We start from the raw sequence: 17,644 nt of genomic DNA on the forward strand, positions 1-17,644 counted from the left end.
CGCGGTAAATATGAAACATAAACTAAGGGCAAAGAAATATTTGATTCCATGCAAAAAATTCACATTATATTTCTTAGAAGTGCAGTGAAATCAATAGCATTATTGTAGGTTTATAGCTTTATTATGTAAATACATGTAATGACCTCGGACCCTGGTCTGTCAACAATACGTGTACGGTGAACACCCCCTGCAATGCTTGCGCCGTGCATTTCCCACGTGAACCATCAAAGAAAGCATTTTATTGTTTATATCTAAATTCACCTCTAAAAATTTCTTTAACTCTCAAAAAAAAGTGGATGAAATATGTAATTTATTGTTATTGATCTTCAGTACGTTATATAGAAGGGACAGCCTGTTCTTCTAAATATGTAAAGGTTGTCATGGTAACTACGCTTTATAGGTATCAGCAGTGCTGAACTCTTTGTTGTTGTCATATTTTCAATGAATATCCATAATTTCTTTTATTAAATTTGTTTGGAAAGGTGAAATTTATGTAAGCTCCGGCGTGATTCTAACTCATGACTTGATTTATAGCTAACTGGTGGTCAAAGCCATTTTGCGCTATGCCGTTACGCAACAATTTTGCAAAAAAAAAACAAACAAACAAACAAACAAAAACAAAACAAAAACAAAAAAATCCCAGAATTATATTCACATTCATTGTTTATCTCAAAAGTACCTTACAATATCAATGTGTCGATGTATCTATTTTGTAAATATCTGATATGCACATGGATGCATTCATAACAATGTCAACCCGTGCACGCACGGGTCAAAGTCTAGTAATTTTGTAAATATCTTTTCCGTTTCTACATCTTTCATAAATAAGCTATTAATGCGGTCGGCTTAAGTGTCAATTTTTGGAACATTTGTATTTTATGGGTCTCTCCTTCCTACGACACCCCCCCCCCCTCCTTGGAAATAAAACCCGTTAATTCTTCGCAAGTTTGCCATAATTGCACTAATTCATCAAATGATTCTTAATCCCTCTATATTTTCCTTAAGATGCTTTTCAACAGTCATAATAGCGAAGGACTATTTTTTTGACTTCATGCAAAAATAAACAGCCACCAAGGCTAGACAACTCTTGCTTATGAAAACAACTATGTACAAGGGACCATTAATTAACCGTTAACTTAATTGTCTACTACATAAATTCTTGTTACATATATGAAACATGTAGTCAGCACACAAATAGTTGTCAAAAAATGGTCAAACTTTCTGATAGTAAAACCTTTTCTGGCTTAGGGAAGATATAATAAGTCTGATAGTGTAATAATAATTTATTTTTTTATACAATTACGTTTATGTTTACCATTATGAGCTATATAATGTGTCCAGTATCAATGTGTAATGGCATATCCACTGTTCACAAACCAATAGTTTTGTTCACATAGAATCACAAATCAAACCTTGCATAAGTGGCATATTATAACAATATAAAAAACAATAAAATCTGGTTTTAAGTGAAAGGGTAATGAAATCAGCAAGAAATAATTTTTGCATGACAAGTATCCATATGAAAAAGATCTACAATTAATACACCAAATGTATATGGTGTAAATACATATACAATAAAAGCACAATGCAAGTAAGCTAGGTTTTTTTTCATGTTTTGCACAACTTGCAAGAAAATGAGGTTAAATTGTTATATTTTTTTATTTTACAACCACTGTAGCTGACTTGAAGCACTTTTAACCTTGAACATCTACATTTCTAGAACACATTTTTTAAATATCTCTCAATTTCCTATATTTCATCCTCGTCACTGAAATCAAGTCCCTCCTCAGGAAAATCCCCGACTTCCACGTTTTCTGGTCGAACAAATCCTCCATATTTATCAGGACATTCAAAATATTTCTTACCCCCAACACTGGAATATAAAAGATGAAACCTTTACATAAGAGATGGTATTTTTTGTAAAATAAACTTACTTTTACATGCATCTTTGCAAAAATTTCATAACCAATCAAAATTGTTGAAAAGTTTTTACAGAAAATAGAGTTAGTTTAGAAAGCATTTTCTGCAATTAAATTCTTACACATTTCATAATAAAGTGTACACAGTAAAAACAATACTTTTATATGATACTTTTATAGAAAAAAAATATATTAATTTAATTCAAAGTCGCTTTCATAATGATGGGGGAATACACATTATTTATAATGGTGGATACTGGCACATTACATTGGGTCTTTGAAAGGCCTTTTGTAAATAAGAATTATGTTTCATCTTTGCAGCCAACTGGCAAAAATATTCTACATGTAACTTAACCCTTAAATTATAAGTTAAGTTATGATTAAAATTGGAAAGTAAATGAAATATGGACACTGTAATAATTAATTTTGGACAGAGGGAATACTTTTCCTTCTATATACCTAGCACAAAAGTAATCCACTATGTAAAATGTAAAGTTTTAAATTTAGACCTTGCTTTGTTTTCACAACTACCATCAGTTTCTTGTTTCTTTCTGATGAGAATTATGTTTGATTGAAGAGTACATCAAAAGAATTGTATCTGGCCCTAAAATTTAAATTTTATTTCCTTTGTACACCACATAGTCAATATTTCAAATACTCCATCAAAAAGTTTTTCCAACTTTCTGAGAATGCTTCTATAGAAGTTTTAAAAGGAATCACATTTATTTTAGTACCACCTGTTTCTTCCCTTCACTTTCTAAAGGTTCATTGATACTCTGATAAGAGAGATAACTCTTAATGACATAAATATCTATTATGCCTTTATAAATTTGTCAGGTTGAAGTGTCTTTTTTGTCCAATTTTGCCCCGCAAGCCATGATATAATTGATTGTATTTTACTTAACAAATACATTTCTTTTAGATAATCACAAGAGTTAAAGAAACATTTTATATGAGTGAGCAGAGGGTTTATGAACCTTAAGTGTTAGACTTGCCTTCCATTATTCTTTCCTACAGGTTCATCATAATGAACACCAACCCAATATCCTGGTTTGAAATCTGTTAAACCTGCAAAACAGTTAAGTGGATATTTAAATCAAGCTGACTTCAGCCAAAATTATATACAGTTCATCTTCTATAACGGTATTTCAAACACCGATTTCTAAAATACCATGGATACGTCAAAGTGATTTAGAAGTCCTAACTCCTTATTCTTTAAGTATTTTACATTTGATATCTCAGCTCCTTGAATATCTCGAAGTTTTTTCTCTGCCCCATCAGTTCAAAATAATGAAGTTTGACTGTGCATAACATCTAGGTCACTTATGACTAGAAAATGTGTCACGACTTTTGACTTCATGCACATTCTAAAAAGTTAAAACTGTGTGAAAATCAGAGGCATGAATAAATATCTATTTTTACTTACCTACATATTTGACTGTACCCCTTCTTGTAGGTTGGTTAGGAACTCTTACTTCACATCTGAACAAAAAAAAAAAATAAATCATAAGACAAATTGCAGTAAGTCAAACTGGACCATGGAAAAAAAACTTGAGAAATTAAGATATCAAAGTTAAACTTCAAATTCAAAATAAGATCAGGACCACTAACTCACTGAAAAATCTGATAATTGATATAGCAATAATTCTTTCAAAGTTCAAAATGTAATAATACTGCACTGATTTTAAAAGGCTATGTGACATTCCATCTTAGACTAAGATTCCTTGTACCTCTCCCCTATTTTCATGCTCTCGGCCTTCTCTTTGTTTTCCTGTTCTTTCCTTTGTTTTTCCTCCTCTAACCTCTTCTGTTCTTCAGGGTCCACTTCCTTAAACCTCCCTAACTTGTTCCTTTCCTTAAAAGCTCTAACAGAATCTGTAACATAGTAAAATATTATCGGTATTCATGGCCGGGGAAGACAAAGCACTGTTGTGATGTTGTTGCTTCATAGAAATTTTCTACACTCCAAGAACTCAATTCTACATTTAAAGGGATACTATGATCTACTTTGCTTACACCTATTTGTACAGAAAAAATAGATTCAATGAACAAGAATATCTTGTTAAGAACATGTACACATATTTGCAAAGTGTACCAAAATCAGTAATCCTTTGCAAATGATGAAATAAACAGAAAGGTCTCAATGCTGATATTGATGTGCCATAAAGAGTTTTTGTGGGGCATGATGCCCTGGACATTTCAGATGAAATAAGACCTTGATAGCGACCTTAAGTTAACTGTGCCAAAATATGAAGTCTCTATCTTGTATAATAAATGGTAATAGCCAAAGTTTAAAAATTCTGTGGACAGACAGAACTAAACCTGTTTTTCTTCTGAACCCAACAGAACTTACGAATAAGATCAACATTTACAATGTAACAATTTTAAACTTACAAGTTGTTTTGTAAAATGGTTTCCATTGAGGTCTTTGAAGGGAATAAAAGTTATCCTCTCTATATAAATACTTAATGCTCAGTTCAAATGAAAATGAAAATTCCTTGTGAAATCAATTAATAATGTTGTTACTTGTACATGTAAAACAAAAAGAAATAATACAAGAATACACGTATGTGATCACACGCATTTACCTGTTTTTTGAGCATAGTCATCCTCAGACATTTCATATTTTTCCACTTTGGATACATCTTCAAACTCGCCTATTTTAATTGTGGGATCTATAACCTACAGATAGGTAAGGTGCAACATTAGGAATAAATTCATTTGCCAATAAATGAAAAATTCCCGTGGAAAAAACAAAGCAATAAACTAATTTACAGATTTACTCATGCAAGATGTGCATCTTTGAAATCACTAACGTGTATATAACGTTTAAGGAAAAAAACTTTATTCAGAAGGTCACAAAAACATGAATGACAAACTTGTCAACTTACATGGATTCTCATTCCATCTTCTATTGGATACGAACCTAGGAGTGCATCATCATTGTCTAATTTACACAGTAATTTGTTATCTCCATCGTAAACTTCTAGTTTCATATTACCAGATGTAGAACCAGTTAACAACTCCAATTTGTTCTATAAAGACAGAATCAAATTAAGGAGGTTGGATCCTGCCATCAAAAGTAATGAGAATTTTTTATCAAGTATATTTTCTGAATTTATACACATAGCTTAATTAAAAATCAAAACAAAAAATGGGGGTCAATGCGCTTCTTTTGGCGCTACAGAGCATTTAGTTTGACCTTTTTGCACTGTAAATACGTCTTACACATAAATCAATTTTTGAAGTTTTTCCTCCAATATTTTTTATTCAAGTAAATTATGGGAACAAACACAGACTTATGTCATCTTGAATAGACACCTAAAAATTTGTGACAACGAAAAAATTTTCAAATTACTCCGCATGTTCAATTATTTGACCTTTTTGCACTCAAAAAATTTCATTTTTCTGGCATTAAAAATTTAACAAGCAAAAATATCATTTGAAAGTAATGACATTTTACTGAATTTAAGAAGAAATGTTAAAAGTATCTTATATATTCAGAAAAGAAAATAAAAAGTGGGGGTCTGTGTTGTTAATTTTTAGATATTACTAAAATAGTGCTAATTTTAAGCTTAAAATAGGGATATTTTTTTCTTGACTTTCAAAATATATTTGCTATATTTATTAAATATGATGATAAAATTCATGACAGTTTATTAAATATATAATTTAGGACCAGTATAAAACAGTTCACTTCACAAAATAACTCTGTGTGCAGACTGCATGGAGAAATAGGAATTCAAACTTAACATACTTTAAATACTTCGAAAGAGAAAAAATGATCATTTTCTTCTAAAAAACCTTCCGCCACAAAATATAGTTCCTCACTTAATGCTTTTGGTATGGAATTAAGTCATGGAGTTTTAACTGAATATAGTTTAATTGGCATTGTAGAATCCAAAATTATTGTAAGAATTCAAACTTTACGCAGAATTTTTGAAATATAGGGTAAGATATAAATCTGCTCAAAAGCTCAGGAGCGAACCTCGTTAACTAGATAATATTTTCTTTAGATAAAAAAAAGAGAGGGGGAAAAAAAGAAAAAGAAAATCCCAACTCCCACAACTGTAATCTCGGTCACAACCTAGTTATTGTTGACATGACCTGAAATCTTATATAATAATGTCTTACTGGTAATTAATACCGGAATCAACCTTAATATTATCCTTTCAGTAAAAGGCTACAAACTTTTATAGCAGTAAATCTTGTATTACTAATTCCGGACCGTCTCTGATATTTTCTTCATCCTTGTTAAATAGAATTGTTTTATACTTCACAAGCAAATTTGCTATGCTAAACTAAATAGATATATATCTGCAATTTTACACATTCATAGACGGAGATGAGCAACTTGATAATCAATGTCTGTTTTCAATTTCTGCACTTATAATCTAGTAATAGATTATAGTCTAACATTTACATTTCCAATGTCTTTGTCCGAGATAAAATTTCAAATAGTAAAAATACTTTATTTCTACATAAATCTACTGGTTCATTGATAGGCGTGGTGGAAAAAAAAAATCACGTGCGGGGTGGGACAAATAGAGACAGAAGCGGGGCTTGTAGCACGTAAATTTGCAGAATCAAGAGCATGTAAATATAAAGAATAACTGTCAGATTTTTTTGGTTTCATGACGATCAATCGATTGACTTGCGTGATAATTTTATGCATAAACGACTTCAGCGTTTATGCAAATTATCACGCAAGCCAATCGATTGATCACATCATGAAACCAAATCAAAGTACTGAAAGTACTGAAAAGCGGTTAGCATGCTTTCATCTAAGATTCTAAGATTGAAAAAAAAAAACTTTGCATGAAATGATATTAAAAGTATGTGTAGCTGTTGTTCAATGTCATCAGAGAAGAAGCAGACATTCCGAACTTTGGAATATTTTACTAAATGACAAAACCACTTACATCTCATTCATACACCAAGACATCATCTTTTATCGTTTGATGTCACAAATGCATGTTTAGAAATATCAAAACGTGATTTCTTGAGTTTGAAAGACAGAAAGCGCAATTTATTAATAACACTTTAGGTAGTGACCAGAAGTGCCCAGGACGAAAAAAGTATATTGATGTAGATTTATCTACCATGCTCTATGGTTTCTGAAATCAGGTAATTGTTAGGTTGCTAGCACACAATTTAAAAAAAAAATGATAATTTAAAATATTTGAATATATGAATTTGGAGTAGCTGCAGATCTTAAGCTCGCTGGTCTGAAAAAATTGGGATAGACAAAGAGATTTTGTCAGTATTTTTTTTCGGAGAGCTTCAGTTCTGTAGCTATAATTTTGATTTAAGGTAAACTAGTCGGATCAAAACAAAACAAATACACTATAGATTTAAACTTTATACATTGCTCAGGGCGGGTGTGACTGGTCAATTGCGGATGCTTACTTCTCCTAGGTACCTTGTCCCATCTCTGAAATTTTCAGGGGTCCGTGTTTTATGCCATCTTAACATATTTGTATGTTTATACTCGTGATATTTTGAGATCGATCACTGTTCGTTATCTTAACCTTGTACATTTAAATGTTGAAGTTCATTAAAGGGATTCTGTATTTTTGAGGTACTGAGTACTTCCGTTTCATATTATGTGCTACTATGGCACTACCCTCAGTGGAGGACGGACAAGTAAACTAGATAGTCAAGTTTTAAGAAATGTACATTATTGACCATGCAAACATTTTAAATGTTCAAATGAGTAAATGATTATGTAACAATCATTTAAAGTAGGACAAGGATATTGCACAATATATACAGGGACAGATACTGAATATTTGGCACATACTTTTCATGCAATACTCTTGATGTCAAAGAAAATGCATGAAAAGTAAAGTTGTTGTCTAATCCAGCTATACTAGTATATATGATTTCACATGTACACTTAAAGTTATTGTTTGATTAACAGTTTATTTGTCCTTCGCAAGAATTACCCAGTTAACAATGTCACTCTCTTCAATATTCAAATTAATATGTCAGCTAAGCAATTTACATTGATATTTTTTAGTACATGTAATAACAAGTATGTGAATTTCTATAAATAAGCCTGTCTCAAAGACTCAAAATAAAAATCATAATTAACAGTTTGAGCAAATTTAAAAATATGTTTACAACTTACATGTTTTTAAACAGATCTAGACATTTGACAAGTTTTCAAATAATAATTAATTATTATTTAAAATCTTTGTCAATTGCCAAGATTTTTTATGACTCTTTCATTATCTTTTAAAAACCTTCTCAGCTAAATGTTTGCATATTTTATAAACTTAAAGTTGAATTTTAGAAGAGGATCACTCTACAGATTTAAGTTTTTATATGTTTTCTATTTTTTTTAAGAATTAATTTTACTATTTTCAGTTTCCCATAAAATATTTTTTTCTAAAAATAAAAGTATGTGATCCTTTATGATTGTTTGTAATTAAACAAAAAAAAGAGTACAGAATGTACCCCTGTGAGCTAAACTTTTACATTCTTTTAATTAGAGAAGAAATAACTTTTCAATATGAAAAGAATTCCATTGTTTCTATAAATCAGTTGTACAATTTAGAGAAACTTAAAATGTATTTAATGCTTTTAATAAAAATTCTTTTTCGTATATTACATCACTTAATAAAACGTATGTCTAAATATTTGGGGTAAACTCATAAGAGAAAATCAAACACAAAAGTCTCGCCTACGTTTTGCAGTTGGTAATAACCTTCAACCCCTTTAGTCAGCAATGAACCCGTCCATCTAGTGCCCATGGTGGCATAATTAGGTCAAATAATTAGGGTGGTCTATAAATTGTTCATGAGAGGTGCTATATAATTTATACAAAATCGTTCAACACCCAAAAATAAACATTAACTATAAATCATTGCAGGATTTACCGACGAGTTTATACTCTGCAGGTAACCCCTAAAATTCAAGCCGAGCGATTATCTCGGTATTAGCCTGTCAGAGTCAGAAAGGCAGTAGAGGTAGCGATGGTAAACAGATCATAGGTAGCATTTTGACAAAGCTTCCGATGTTGCATAGGTAGCACTTTGACGAAGCTTCCGGTGTCAACAAAAATTGTGTAAGACCTTTGGTTACATGACATAAAGCGATTAGCGTATACGCTAACCGCTTAAAAATTAGACAGTTATTCCTTAATTAAACATAACATTGTTGATAAAATTAGCTTTAATATTTATAGGTTATTGACTGAATTTCAGTAATTATGCCCACCCAACTGGCCAAGGCATTTGTGTGCAAAGACCCAGGGCAAGCATATTTCCTGATATTCAGCCAATAACCTTTATATTACATATTTTAATAAATTAATATTAATTACCAAAACAATTTTTCCAATTCATAAATGGAATCTCTCTAAATTTCAGTTCTAAAACATCCTTACAACATTTTTTTTTAAATAAATGCCAGTTCATTGGATATTTGTAATGTCAAATGTACTTATATGTGATGTCATTAAAAATGGAGAAACAGGAGAATATATTGCAAGGTAACGTATCGCAAACACAAAAGTGGTCCCCCAGGCATTTTCAGTCTGGGCTAATGTAGCTCTGTAAATACCTGGCTACTCTCTAAAAATTTTATCAAGAAATATATCAATATAAGTAAATTTATTTTAACACCAGCTGAATTAGCTGAACATGGCAAATATGCCAGAGAAGTATGAAACAATACTTTTCAGTAATATGCATCATATAGGTTTCAACTTTAGATCTAAGGGCAAATCACTCTAACAGTTAGACTGTATGAGAATTAGAATCCTTCAGCATGCAGTGTACATGGGTCCTTAAATCGTTAAGAAATCACCAATGTTGACCTGATGACAACAATCACGAACCTTAAAATCAGCAATTGTCAAGTCTTTAGGGAATCTTTTTTCTGTCCCAAATGAATTTGCTGAGCTCGTGACTCGCACATTAACTTGACTTTGTGTTACTACGCTAAACTTCTCCATTTTCTCCTCGGAAATCTTTAGATTGTGCTGGTTGACAATCACAATCGTGACAATGCTGTTTCAGCGTGTAAATAATCAGGATTACGGAGACGCTTGAAAAATGAAATCACGTTATTCTAGTCACGTGATACAATTTATTCCGTTTCGATCTTGGTTTGTTGTCTTGAAAATACATATATTTGCTCCATCTTATTGAACTTGTTTAGAATATATATAATCATAAACTATTATTTATTTCAAATATTGCGATAGAAATATGTTTAACAAAGAAACGAAACCATATGATGATGTCATTTGAACGAGAATTGACTTCAGTGAAAGAAGATGGCTGCCACTGAAAAACAGTGGTATGTTGGAGAAGACGGTTGTATATCCGTTGGTGTATCTGCCAGTGCCGTCACATATCACTCCGCCTTAAATTCAATTATAGTGTCAACAAAAGAACCATCTGTAAAGATATATGATGTTGCTTCTGGTGCTTTATTGCAAAAATCGGATCTGTCAGGTAGAAACATTGTGAAATAGGCCTATATCAAAGTGAACATAAATGCTGATTATGTAAATTTTATAAATTTTTTGAAAAGACAAAAAAGTAATTTTAAGTGCTAAAAAACATATCTTGAGAAGTAGCTTTTCAGACATTGTTTGTTTAGCAATTAGAATGAATCCTTATTATATACCCAACTGTTTATCACCCAGTTTTACTGTTGATTTCTCACATTCCGGCTTTCCAGATCACCACACTGGTTTTCTGAATCCATATTACCCCTCTCTGAAACTCAAATGATGTAGTACACAGTATACATGACATTTTTTTCTTGTGTATCAAAAAGTTCCTTGAAAGGTGTTTTGTTTAATAGATAAAAGTCATATGAATGATCCAAAAAGTTGTCTTTTATAATATTTAGTGAATAATAATGGGGTATATAATAAATTAATCATTATAACAGTAAATTGATCCTGTGTTGTTGACAGTCACATATCATCAGATCAAACGTGATACTCCGTGTCTCGTTTGATCTGATGATCCACACCTGTCAACTTGACAATCAAACATGATACAGCTCTTTGGATCAGTTACCGTTAAAATAATATATATATATATTTAAGAAAATTCTGGTTTGTTATAGACAGATCTTTCCTTAAATTAATCAAAATGGATAAAAGTATATATAAGCAGCTTTAAAGTGTATTGATAATGGAAGGAGATTTTGATCATCAAGTTGAGTTTGTGTAAGTTTGTCATTTAATGTCACTGTCATTTGTTAAATAATATAAATTCTTTCCTTTTAACGCAGCAAATACAAGTGATGCCATTCATGCTATATACCTACCTGGAAAGGACAAAGTGATATTTGCCGATGATTATTCAGTGGGTGCTAGAAATGATTTGCGAGGTATGCTCCTTTTGGACACTGCTTTGCAGACACCCATCAAAAAATCAGAGGACCAAGTCAAAGTGGAAATTCCACTTGCAGAGGTAAGAAAAAAAATCTAGTCCTAGTATTTCAGAACCTGCTACCAAGCAGGGTAAAGCTCTGTTTGTAATTTATTCTTATGATTCATATTAATAAACATGTACATATACAAAAATTAAAATGAGCATTCTTTATGGGCAGTGCATGGTTAATTGCTTTCTGTTCAAGGGGAGGGAGATAATTAATTTGAATTGATTTAATATGTTGAAAGAAAAAAATGTTAGGCTATGTTTGAAGGTTGTATTAATGAAGAAAATAAGTCAGCAGTGTAGAGTTTCTATTAGTACTTTGACATAAAATGTTTTGTTCACAGGCTGGACAGTTTCACAAGGCATTAATGAATGCAGAACTCCCTGGGATAGATCATGTTGATGAAGTTTGTAAGGAGCTAGAGAAGAAGATAGATGCAGTTCAGGAGGCTACAAAAGGCCACTTAAAAGCAGCAAAAGTAATACTTGTAAAACTATCTTAATTATTTCATTAATTTAAGAGCTAGAATTGTTTGGAAAACAGTGTACTAAACAGTGATTTTTTTTTTTGATCAAAATGCCACCAATATTCGGCTGCTTCCCCTCACAAAAATTAGCTATTTTTTCCCAATTACTAGTATATTTTTCCCAATTTCAAACATACGGAAATTATGTTTTAATTTTGAACAAAAGTCGCTAAATTTGCTGACAGAGTAAATACGTTTTTATACTTCAATTTTATTCTCTAAGTCCATGCATATGCAGCCAATTTTTTAATGAATGTGTAAAACAATGCAGATATCCATATAAGCAGATAAGTAGCTTATAATATCCTAAATGAATTGGTAAATAGTTCCAAGATACAAGTCATGTTGCATGTTGACATAATGATTTTGGTTTGACCGCCATTATTACATAGAGGGTCAGGCTAATATCAGGAAATGGACAACACATAGGGTTTCACTAAAATCAGGAAAAAAAACAAACGGTAAAGAATGTAAACTTGATTATCAATATAAGACAGTTTACTAGAATATGAGTCTAAATGCTGGTTATTTTTTTTTTATGAAAATAGACAAAGCAATTTCAAGAAAATAGAAGCTACAAGGTGTGACTAATATAAGCCATGTTCACATTCAATAAAATATTGATGTTGATTTTTTTAAATGATTATTTTATGAATTTAAATCAAATTCAAAGTTAAAATCAAACACAAACTGTTATCGTACTTAGTTTGATTATTTTATGTATTTTTTAGCATTCTAATTTACTATAAATGATTTTTCCAAATTTGAGGAAAATGTCGCTAATTTTTCCCAATTCAAAAGGAGGGGGTGGTGGTTTAAAAAACAAAAAAAAATCACTGCTAAACTTATTTTAAAAATCTAGATATATATATTTTTTAAAATTGACATAAGAATTACCACCAAAAATAAAAACCATAAAGATTTGCCAATCTTGCTGAAGTTACAACTCTTACATGTATGTCTGCAGGTGGACAAAGATTTAGCATTGTTTAAAAATAAAAGTTGCTGCTTTTAAAATCACTAACCAAAAGTATTTAAACCAAAGTACCTATGTCTGTGTTTTTTATTTCAGTGGGCCACAATTTGTTTGGAATTACCACTCACCACGCTCAAAGCTGTTTGTACAGGATTGGTGAATGAAATGAAGAGGCTTAGCATGAACAATCCAGGTCTATCAGTTGCCTCAGCTATCGGGGACAGGCTAAACTATCTCCTCCCAAACAACGGGGAGGGTTGGAGTAGCACAGTGGAGAGGTCAATGATGTATAGTGAAGTAGCTCGACAAAAAACCTTCAGGACATGGCCTCACATGAATTACAAGTAAACTTATTATTCAAACTTTCAGTACAGTACTCTCTATTATTTCTAATAGTATTTCTTGAGATACTTTTGTTGTTGTATAATGACACCGTTTTTATAATAGCAATGCTCATAATTTTATTCTTGCTAATTTTTAAAGTATACATGTACATGTATGTTCTGTTGTGATGAGCCCATATGTAGTTATTGTCTTGAACCATGCATTTAATTTTACACTTTGATTTAAAGTTTGCAATCAAAGTGTGTTTTATATTTTGTGAAATTGTAAATACCATTGAATAAAATCATTTACCCAAAAATTAAACTAAGTACAGTATTAAATAATATTGTACATTTAGAAATAAGTAAGAAAAGGTGCAATTAAAATTTTTCAAGATAATAGTAAACATGGATAAAAAGTATTGTTTAAAACAGATGGGCATTGCCAGATCCAATGTCCCAAGCTGGATTCTACCATCAACCGAACTCGATGGGGGATGACCGTGCAATGTGTTTTACCTGTAATGTGTGTTTGGTGTGCTGGGAGCCAACAGATGAGCCTTGGTCCGAGCATGAGCGGCACTCGCCTACCTGTCCATTTGTTAAGGGAGAGTACACTCAGAATGTCCCACTTGCAGGTGAGGGGACGTCATTCAAAATTAACAGGAAATTAACTCTATGATTTCGAATTTACTTCTAGTAAATAGAGAATTTTGATGAAAACTTTAATTCAGTATTATTTTGTCTATTTATTAAGATCATTTCATTCTAATTGGCAAATCCATTTAAAAACATTGCACAACTTAAGTTAACATACTGTGTAAATGTGTTCACACGAATTATAATTCCTATTTTCATGCTATTAATCTTTGTATAATTTTGGTTTCAGTCACCTATGGGAGCCAGCCTGCAAAAAGACACAGTGAAAATGATGATAAGGTCAGTATTCTCAATAAATTTTTCTAACTCGCGAACTTTTGTTAAGATTTCAACATGCATGTACAGCATGTATATATACAGTCAAATCTTGTTATCTTGAACTCGATGGGACCAAGAATCTGAGTATTTGAGATATCATGGGTAAAATACTTAAAGAATAAGTGGTTGGGACTTTCAGATCTCTTAGGCATATCTATGGTATTCAAGATATCAGTGTTTGAGATATCGAAGTTCAACTGTATATGTGTCTCAGAATTATAAGTATTATGTCTATGTACTAATGTAATGATTTGATTTTTTACTTAGCACATTTCAGTAGATTAAGACAAGAACTTTTATGAGATGGTTTTCTTTGTCTCTTAGATTGAGTGTATGAGTACAACTGCCACAGAAAACTTTGTAGCAACATCAACTCTGAATGGGAATATAGTGATTTGGAATGTAGATAAAATACTTAAGGTAAAAATCATACATTTTGATTCAGTGAAACTTGTCTAATCAAGATGTGTATTCGGAAATCTTGCCCAATACAATGTAAACTGCAAGTCCCTTGCTGTAAATTCAGTTGTTTAAAATTTCTAATCCAGAATGTTGTCTAATCTAGAATGTTGTCTAATCCAACCAATTTCTATGGAACCAGTGGTGTCCGGATTAGACAAGTTTTACTGTATATATTCTATGAGAGGTGCTTCTTAAATAGCTGGAAAAAATGAAAATGCCCTAAATGATTGTTTTTGTTTACAGAAATACTGCCAGTTTAATTTGGATCCCTCTAACCCTGTGATAGCCTTGAAGACAGGACTTCAGATCGAGAGGTTGCCTGATAAATCTCCCAGAACCATAGATGGGTAAGTATAAAAATTGTATTAATAAAAGAGAATTTTAAGATATAGACTTGTAAGTTTGTGATGCGTTGTTTAATATTTTGTCAAGTTCTGGTAGTAATCAGTGAATCAGAATGTCTAAGGCATGCTTGAAAAAATGTTGTGACAGATTTAGGGAAAACGGACACAGTTGAGTGTTGCTAGTGCTACATTGTGGAAAAGTCTCCCTCAAAACTTAAGATTATTTGTTTTTAAAAAGTCATTGTAAACTTAACTTTTTTTACTTTTGCATACCCAGATTCTTCTTTTCAACCATTTATTTTTTTTTCTGTTTAGTTGCTCATTTATATATTAATCCTGATTATATTAGACTACACAGCATTTTACATGTAAACATTACTAGTGCTTTCATAATTTTATGGACATTCTTAAGGCTTTTGAATTTTTAATCTTTTAATCTCATATTTTTTCTAAGCACTAGTAATTATATATAATTTTTTAAATGTTTTTATATATCTACATGTATATTTGTTTTAAATTTTATATACAGTGCTTTAGAGTAATTTTATGTTATATTTAGTGCTTTATAAATTTTGTTTATTTAAAATAACAAAAAAATTAGGAAGATGATGATTTTTTAAATAGCATATGGAAAGATACAGGTAAATGTCTTAAAATTGTAGTGATGAATCTGTGCATGATGAAACTGATGCCAAGCCAGAGAATAACGTGAAGAAAATAGAAAACGGTGGTTCTTCAGAAAGTGGCGGTGAACAATCTACTGCAACCACCTCCACAAATGGCACCTCAGAGACTCTGTATGAACTTCCACAGGAAAAGTTGGATAAATCAGGTTAGTTTGCATACAAAGTCTGAAAAAATATTCCTAATCAGGGAATGGTAAAATAGCATAAAAAGAGAGTTAAACACCTGCATTTGAAACACACAATTTGATTGGTGGATTAAAATATAAGCAAGTCTATAGTTGGTCAAGAGGAAAACCCAAATAATCCTCCAGAAATTAATACTGAGGTGAACTCACTCTGAGGCACACCTCATGAAAGAACTTCTGGACCAATCAGAGAGTCCAGATTCCTGATCCTTAAATAAAGGAATGTATAGACTTTCTCAATGACATATCTCTACTATGTAAATCAAGTGTATGTTTATTGCAAATCAGTTGTTAAAAATATTGATACTTTTTTCTTTATTTTGTGTAGATGGACTAAAAACCAGGAATAGACCATGTGAAGATGTGTTAGTAAAGTCCATGTGTATTGTAAGGAAACCTATGACTGAGAAAAGCTCATCAGAAAAAAGCAATGGGGTTAAGATTTCAAAAGCCAAGAAAAAATCCAGATCGAAACCCCATCCCACACTCTTCTGTGGTGTGTCTCTGAGAAGAACAAAGATGAGTTTGTCCCTGGAACAGAACAATGTGGAATGTGAAACAGAGGAGGTAGAATTGATGAACAAAGTGAATGAAGTTGTGAGCAGTGATTCCCCCCAAATCATATCATCAGAGGAGGAAAGTTTCTGTGGGGAGGGGGAGCTAGTGGACAATGAACTCTTACAGTCTACGGTCTTCATTCCATATCTGCTGGTACTGGCCCTTAGGGATGACGTGCGGAAGGGTATAAAGCAGAAGGAGAAGGAACAGACGAGGATGCTACCAAGTAGTGCAAGTTTAAATAACTTAAGTGCTGTGCCAAATTTAGGGTCGATTTCCATGATGAATCATGACTTTAGCTTGATGGATCCCATGTTCGATTCCGATCCTGATATGTTGATTGGTGTGACTCCTGGTCCAGTGAGTCTAACGTCAGAAAGTTCAAGCGTAGGAATGTCGAACTCGGTGCCTGATGCCAAGGTTCCCACAGTGAGCAAGCCTTCCGGTTCCAGTAGACACACAAAGACGGGGAGTGTATTACAATGTGTGGAACTTCCACAGAGGTTACAAAGTGACAGGTTCAAAGTCTCCACTATCTCCCCTATATTAGATGGACAACACATTCTAGTTGTAGTCTCACCAGCAGACAGATGTTCAAAGTCCTCTACTAAAAGCAAATCTGTTTCTGTGATCTCTGACTCTTCTCCCACTATCGAGGCTTCAGGTCCTTGTAATGAATGTTTACCGGTAACCGTAAACAGTGGTTCAAACTCTATAGCAAATTCTTCTGAGAACATTTCTGAGCTATCAAGCTCGCTAGATCAGTGTCATGGAGGATGTGTCCTGTTGTATAAGTATAAATTTGGTGAGGATTATGCACAGTTGGAGGAGACACCTGTGGTCACAAAGTACTTGGAACAAGCAGAACTATCTGTCACCAGTGTTATTGTACTACCACAGGAATTTAGTGAATACCAAGAAAGAGAGGAAGAAAGTCCGGGCCCAGATTCACTGGCAACAAATAGTGCTAGCACCCAGACATCATACCATATTCCGGGCCAAGCTGTTGTCACATTGAGTAATGGAAAACTCTGGCTGTTGAACTTGAATGATTTAAGTGTGGTAGCTGAGATTTCACCCCCTGAACCAGAGGAAAAATTTGTGTCTGCAGCTTATTGCACAGGTGATGCACTAATGTACACTTTACCTTGTTGTTAGTAGTATCTTCAGGCTGTAAATTTATATACTTATTGCACTGGTTATGCACAAAAATACATGTAAAAGTGAAGTTTGAATTGAATTATGTGTAGCACTTTAAAATAAGGGGTGCTGTTGC

The 17,644-nt window shown here is 32.3% G+C and overlaps 2 protein-coding genes across 2 annotated transcripts in view; one reads left to right on the top strand and one right to left on the bottom strand.

Moving 5' to 3' along the window:
• Window positions 1-1,265: 1,265 nt before the first annotated feature.
• LOC133175625 (tubulin-folding cofactor B-like) lies at window positions 1,266-9,940 on the bottom strand. Its single transcript, XM_061310746.1, has 7 exons — window positions 9,766-9,940; window positions 4,811-4,954; window positions 4,508-4,601; window positions 3,650-3,794; window positions 3,346-3,401; window positions 2,915-2,987; window positions 1,266-1,873 (listed from the first exon to the last, which is right to left on the bottom strand). Exons 1-7 carry the CDS (start codon window positions 9,880-9,882, stop codon window positions 1,750-1,752), a joined length of 753 nt encoding a protein of 250 aa, XP_061166730.1. The 5' UTR covers window positions 9,883-9,940; the 3' UTR covers window positions 1,266-1,749.
• A 47-nt stretch (window positions 9,941-9,987) lies between these two features.
• LOC133175636 (baculoviral IAP repeat-containing protein 6-like) overlaps window positions 9,988-17,644 on the top strand; it is a 38,166-nt gene continuing 30,509 nt past the window's right edge. The window contains exons 1-10 of the mRNA XM_061310753.1: window positions 9,988-10,387; window positions 11,181-11,362; window positions 11,674-11,808; window positions 12,929-13,176; window positions 13,591-13,793; window positions 14,045-14,094; window positions 14,458-14,553; window positions 14,839-14,942; window positions 15,602-15,771; window positions 16,139-17,491. Of these exons, the coding sequence (XP_061166737.1) occupies window positions 10,207-10,387; window positions 11,181-11,362; window positions 11,674-11,808; window positions 12,929-13,176; window positions 13,591-13,793; window positions 14,045-14,094; window positions 14,458-14,553; window positions 14,839-14,942; window positions 15,602-15,771; window positions 16,139-17,491 (2,722 nt within the window). The 5' untranslated portion in view covers window positions 9,988-10,206. The remainder of the gene's footprint in view (window positions 10,388-11,180; window positions 11,363-11,673; window positions 11,809-12,928; window positions 13,177-13,590; window positions 13,794-14,044; window positions 14,095-14,457; window positions 14,554-14,838; window positions 14,943-15,601; window positions 15,772-16,138; window positions 17,492-17,644) is intronic.

The sequence above is a fragment of the Saccostrea echinata genome, unplaced genomic scaffold (assembly GCF_033153115.1).
Source record: "Saccostrea echinata isolate AGI-Se365-2 ecotype Australia unplaced genomic scaffold, CSIRO_AGI_Sech_v1 ptg000002l, whole genome shotgun sequence".
Lineage (NCBI taxonomy): Eukaryota > Metazoa > Mollusca > Bivalvia > Ostreida > Ostreidae > Saccostrea > Saccostrea echinata.

What these genes read in the sequence shown, in the direction of transcription:
- LOC133175625 (XM_061310746.1), bottom strand. Translation starts at nt 9,882, where the DNA reads ATGGAGAAGTTTAGCGTAGTAACACAAAGTCAAGTTAATGTGCGAGTC. An exon ending in TGACAATTGCTGATTTTAAG is followed by an intron (nt 4,955 to 9,765) that starts GTTCGTGATTGT and finishes CTGTCTTTATAG; the next exon opens with AACAAATTGGAGTTGTTAAC. An exon ending in TGACTATGCTCAAAAAACAG is followed by an intron (nt 3,795 to 4,507) that starts GTAAATGCGTGT and finishes ACTATGTTACAG; the next exon opens with ATTCTGTTAGAGCTTTTAAG.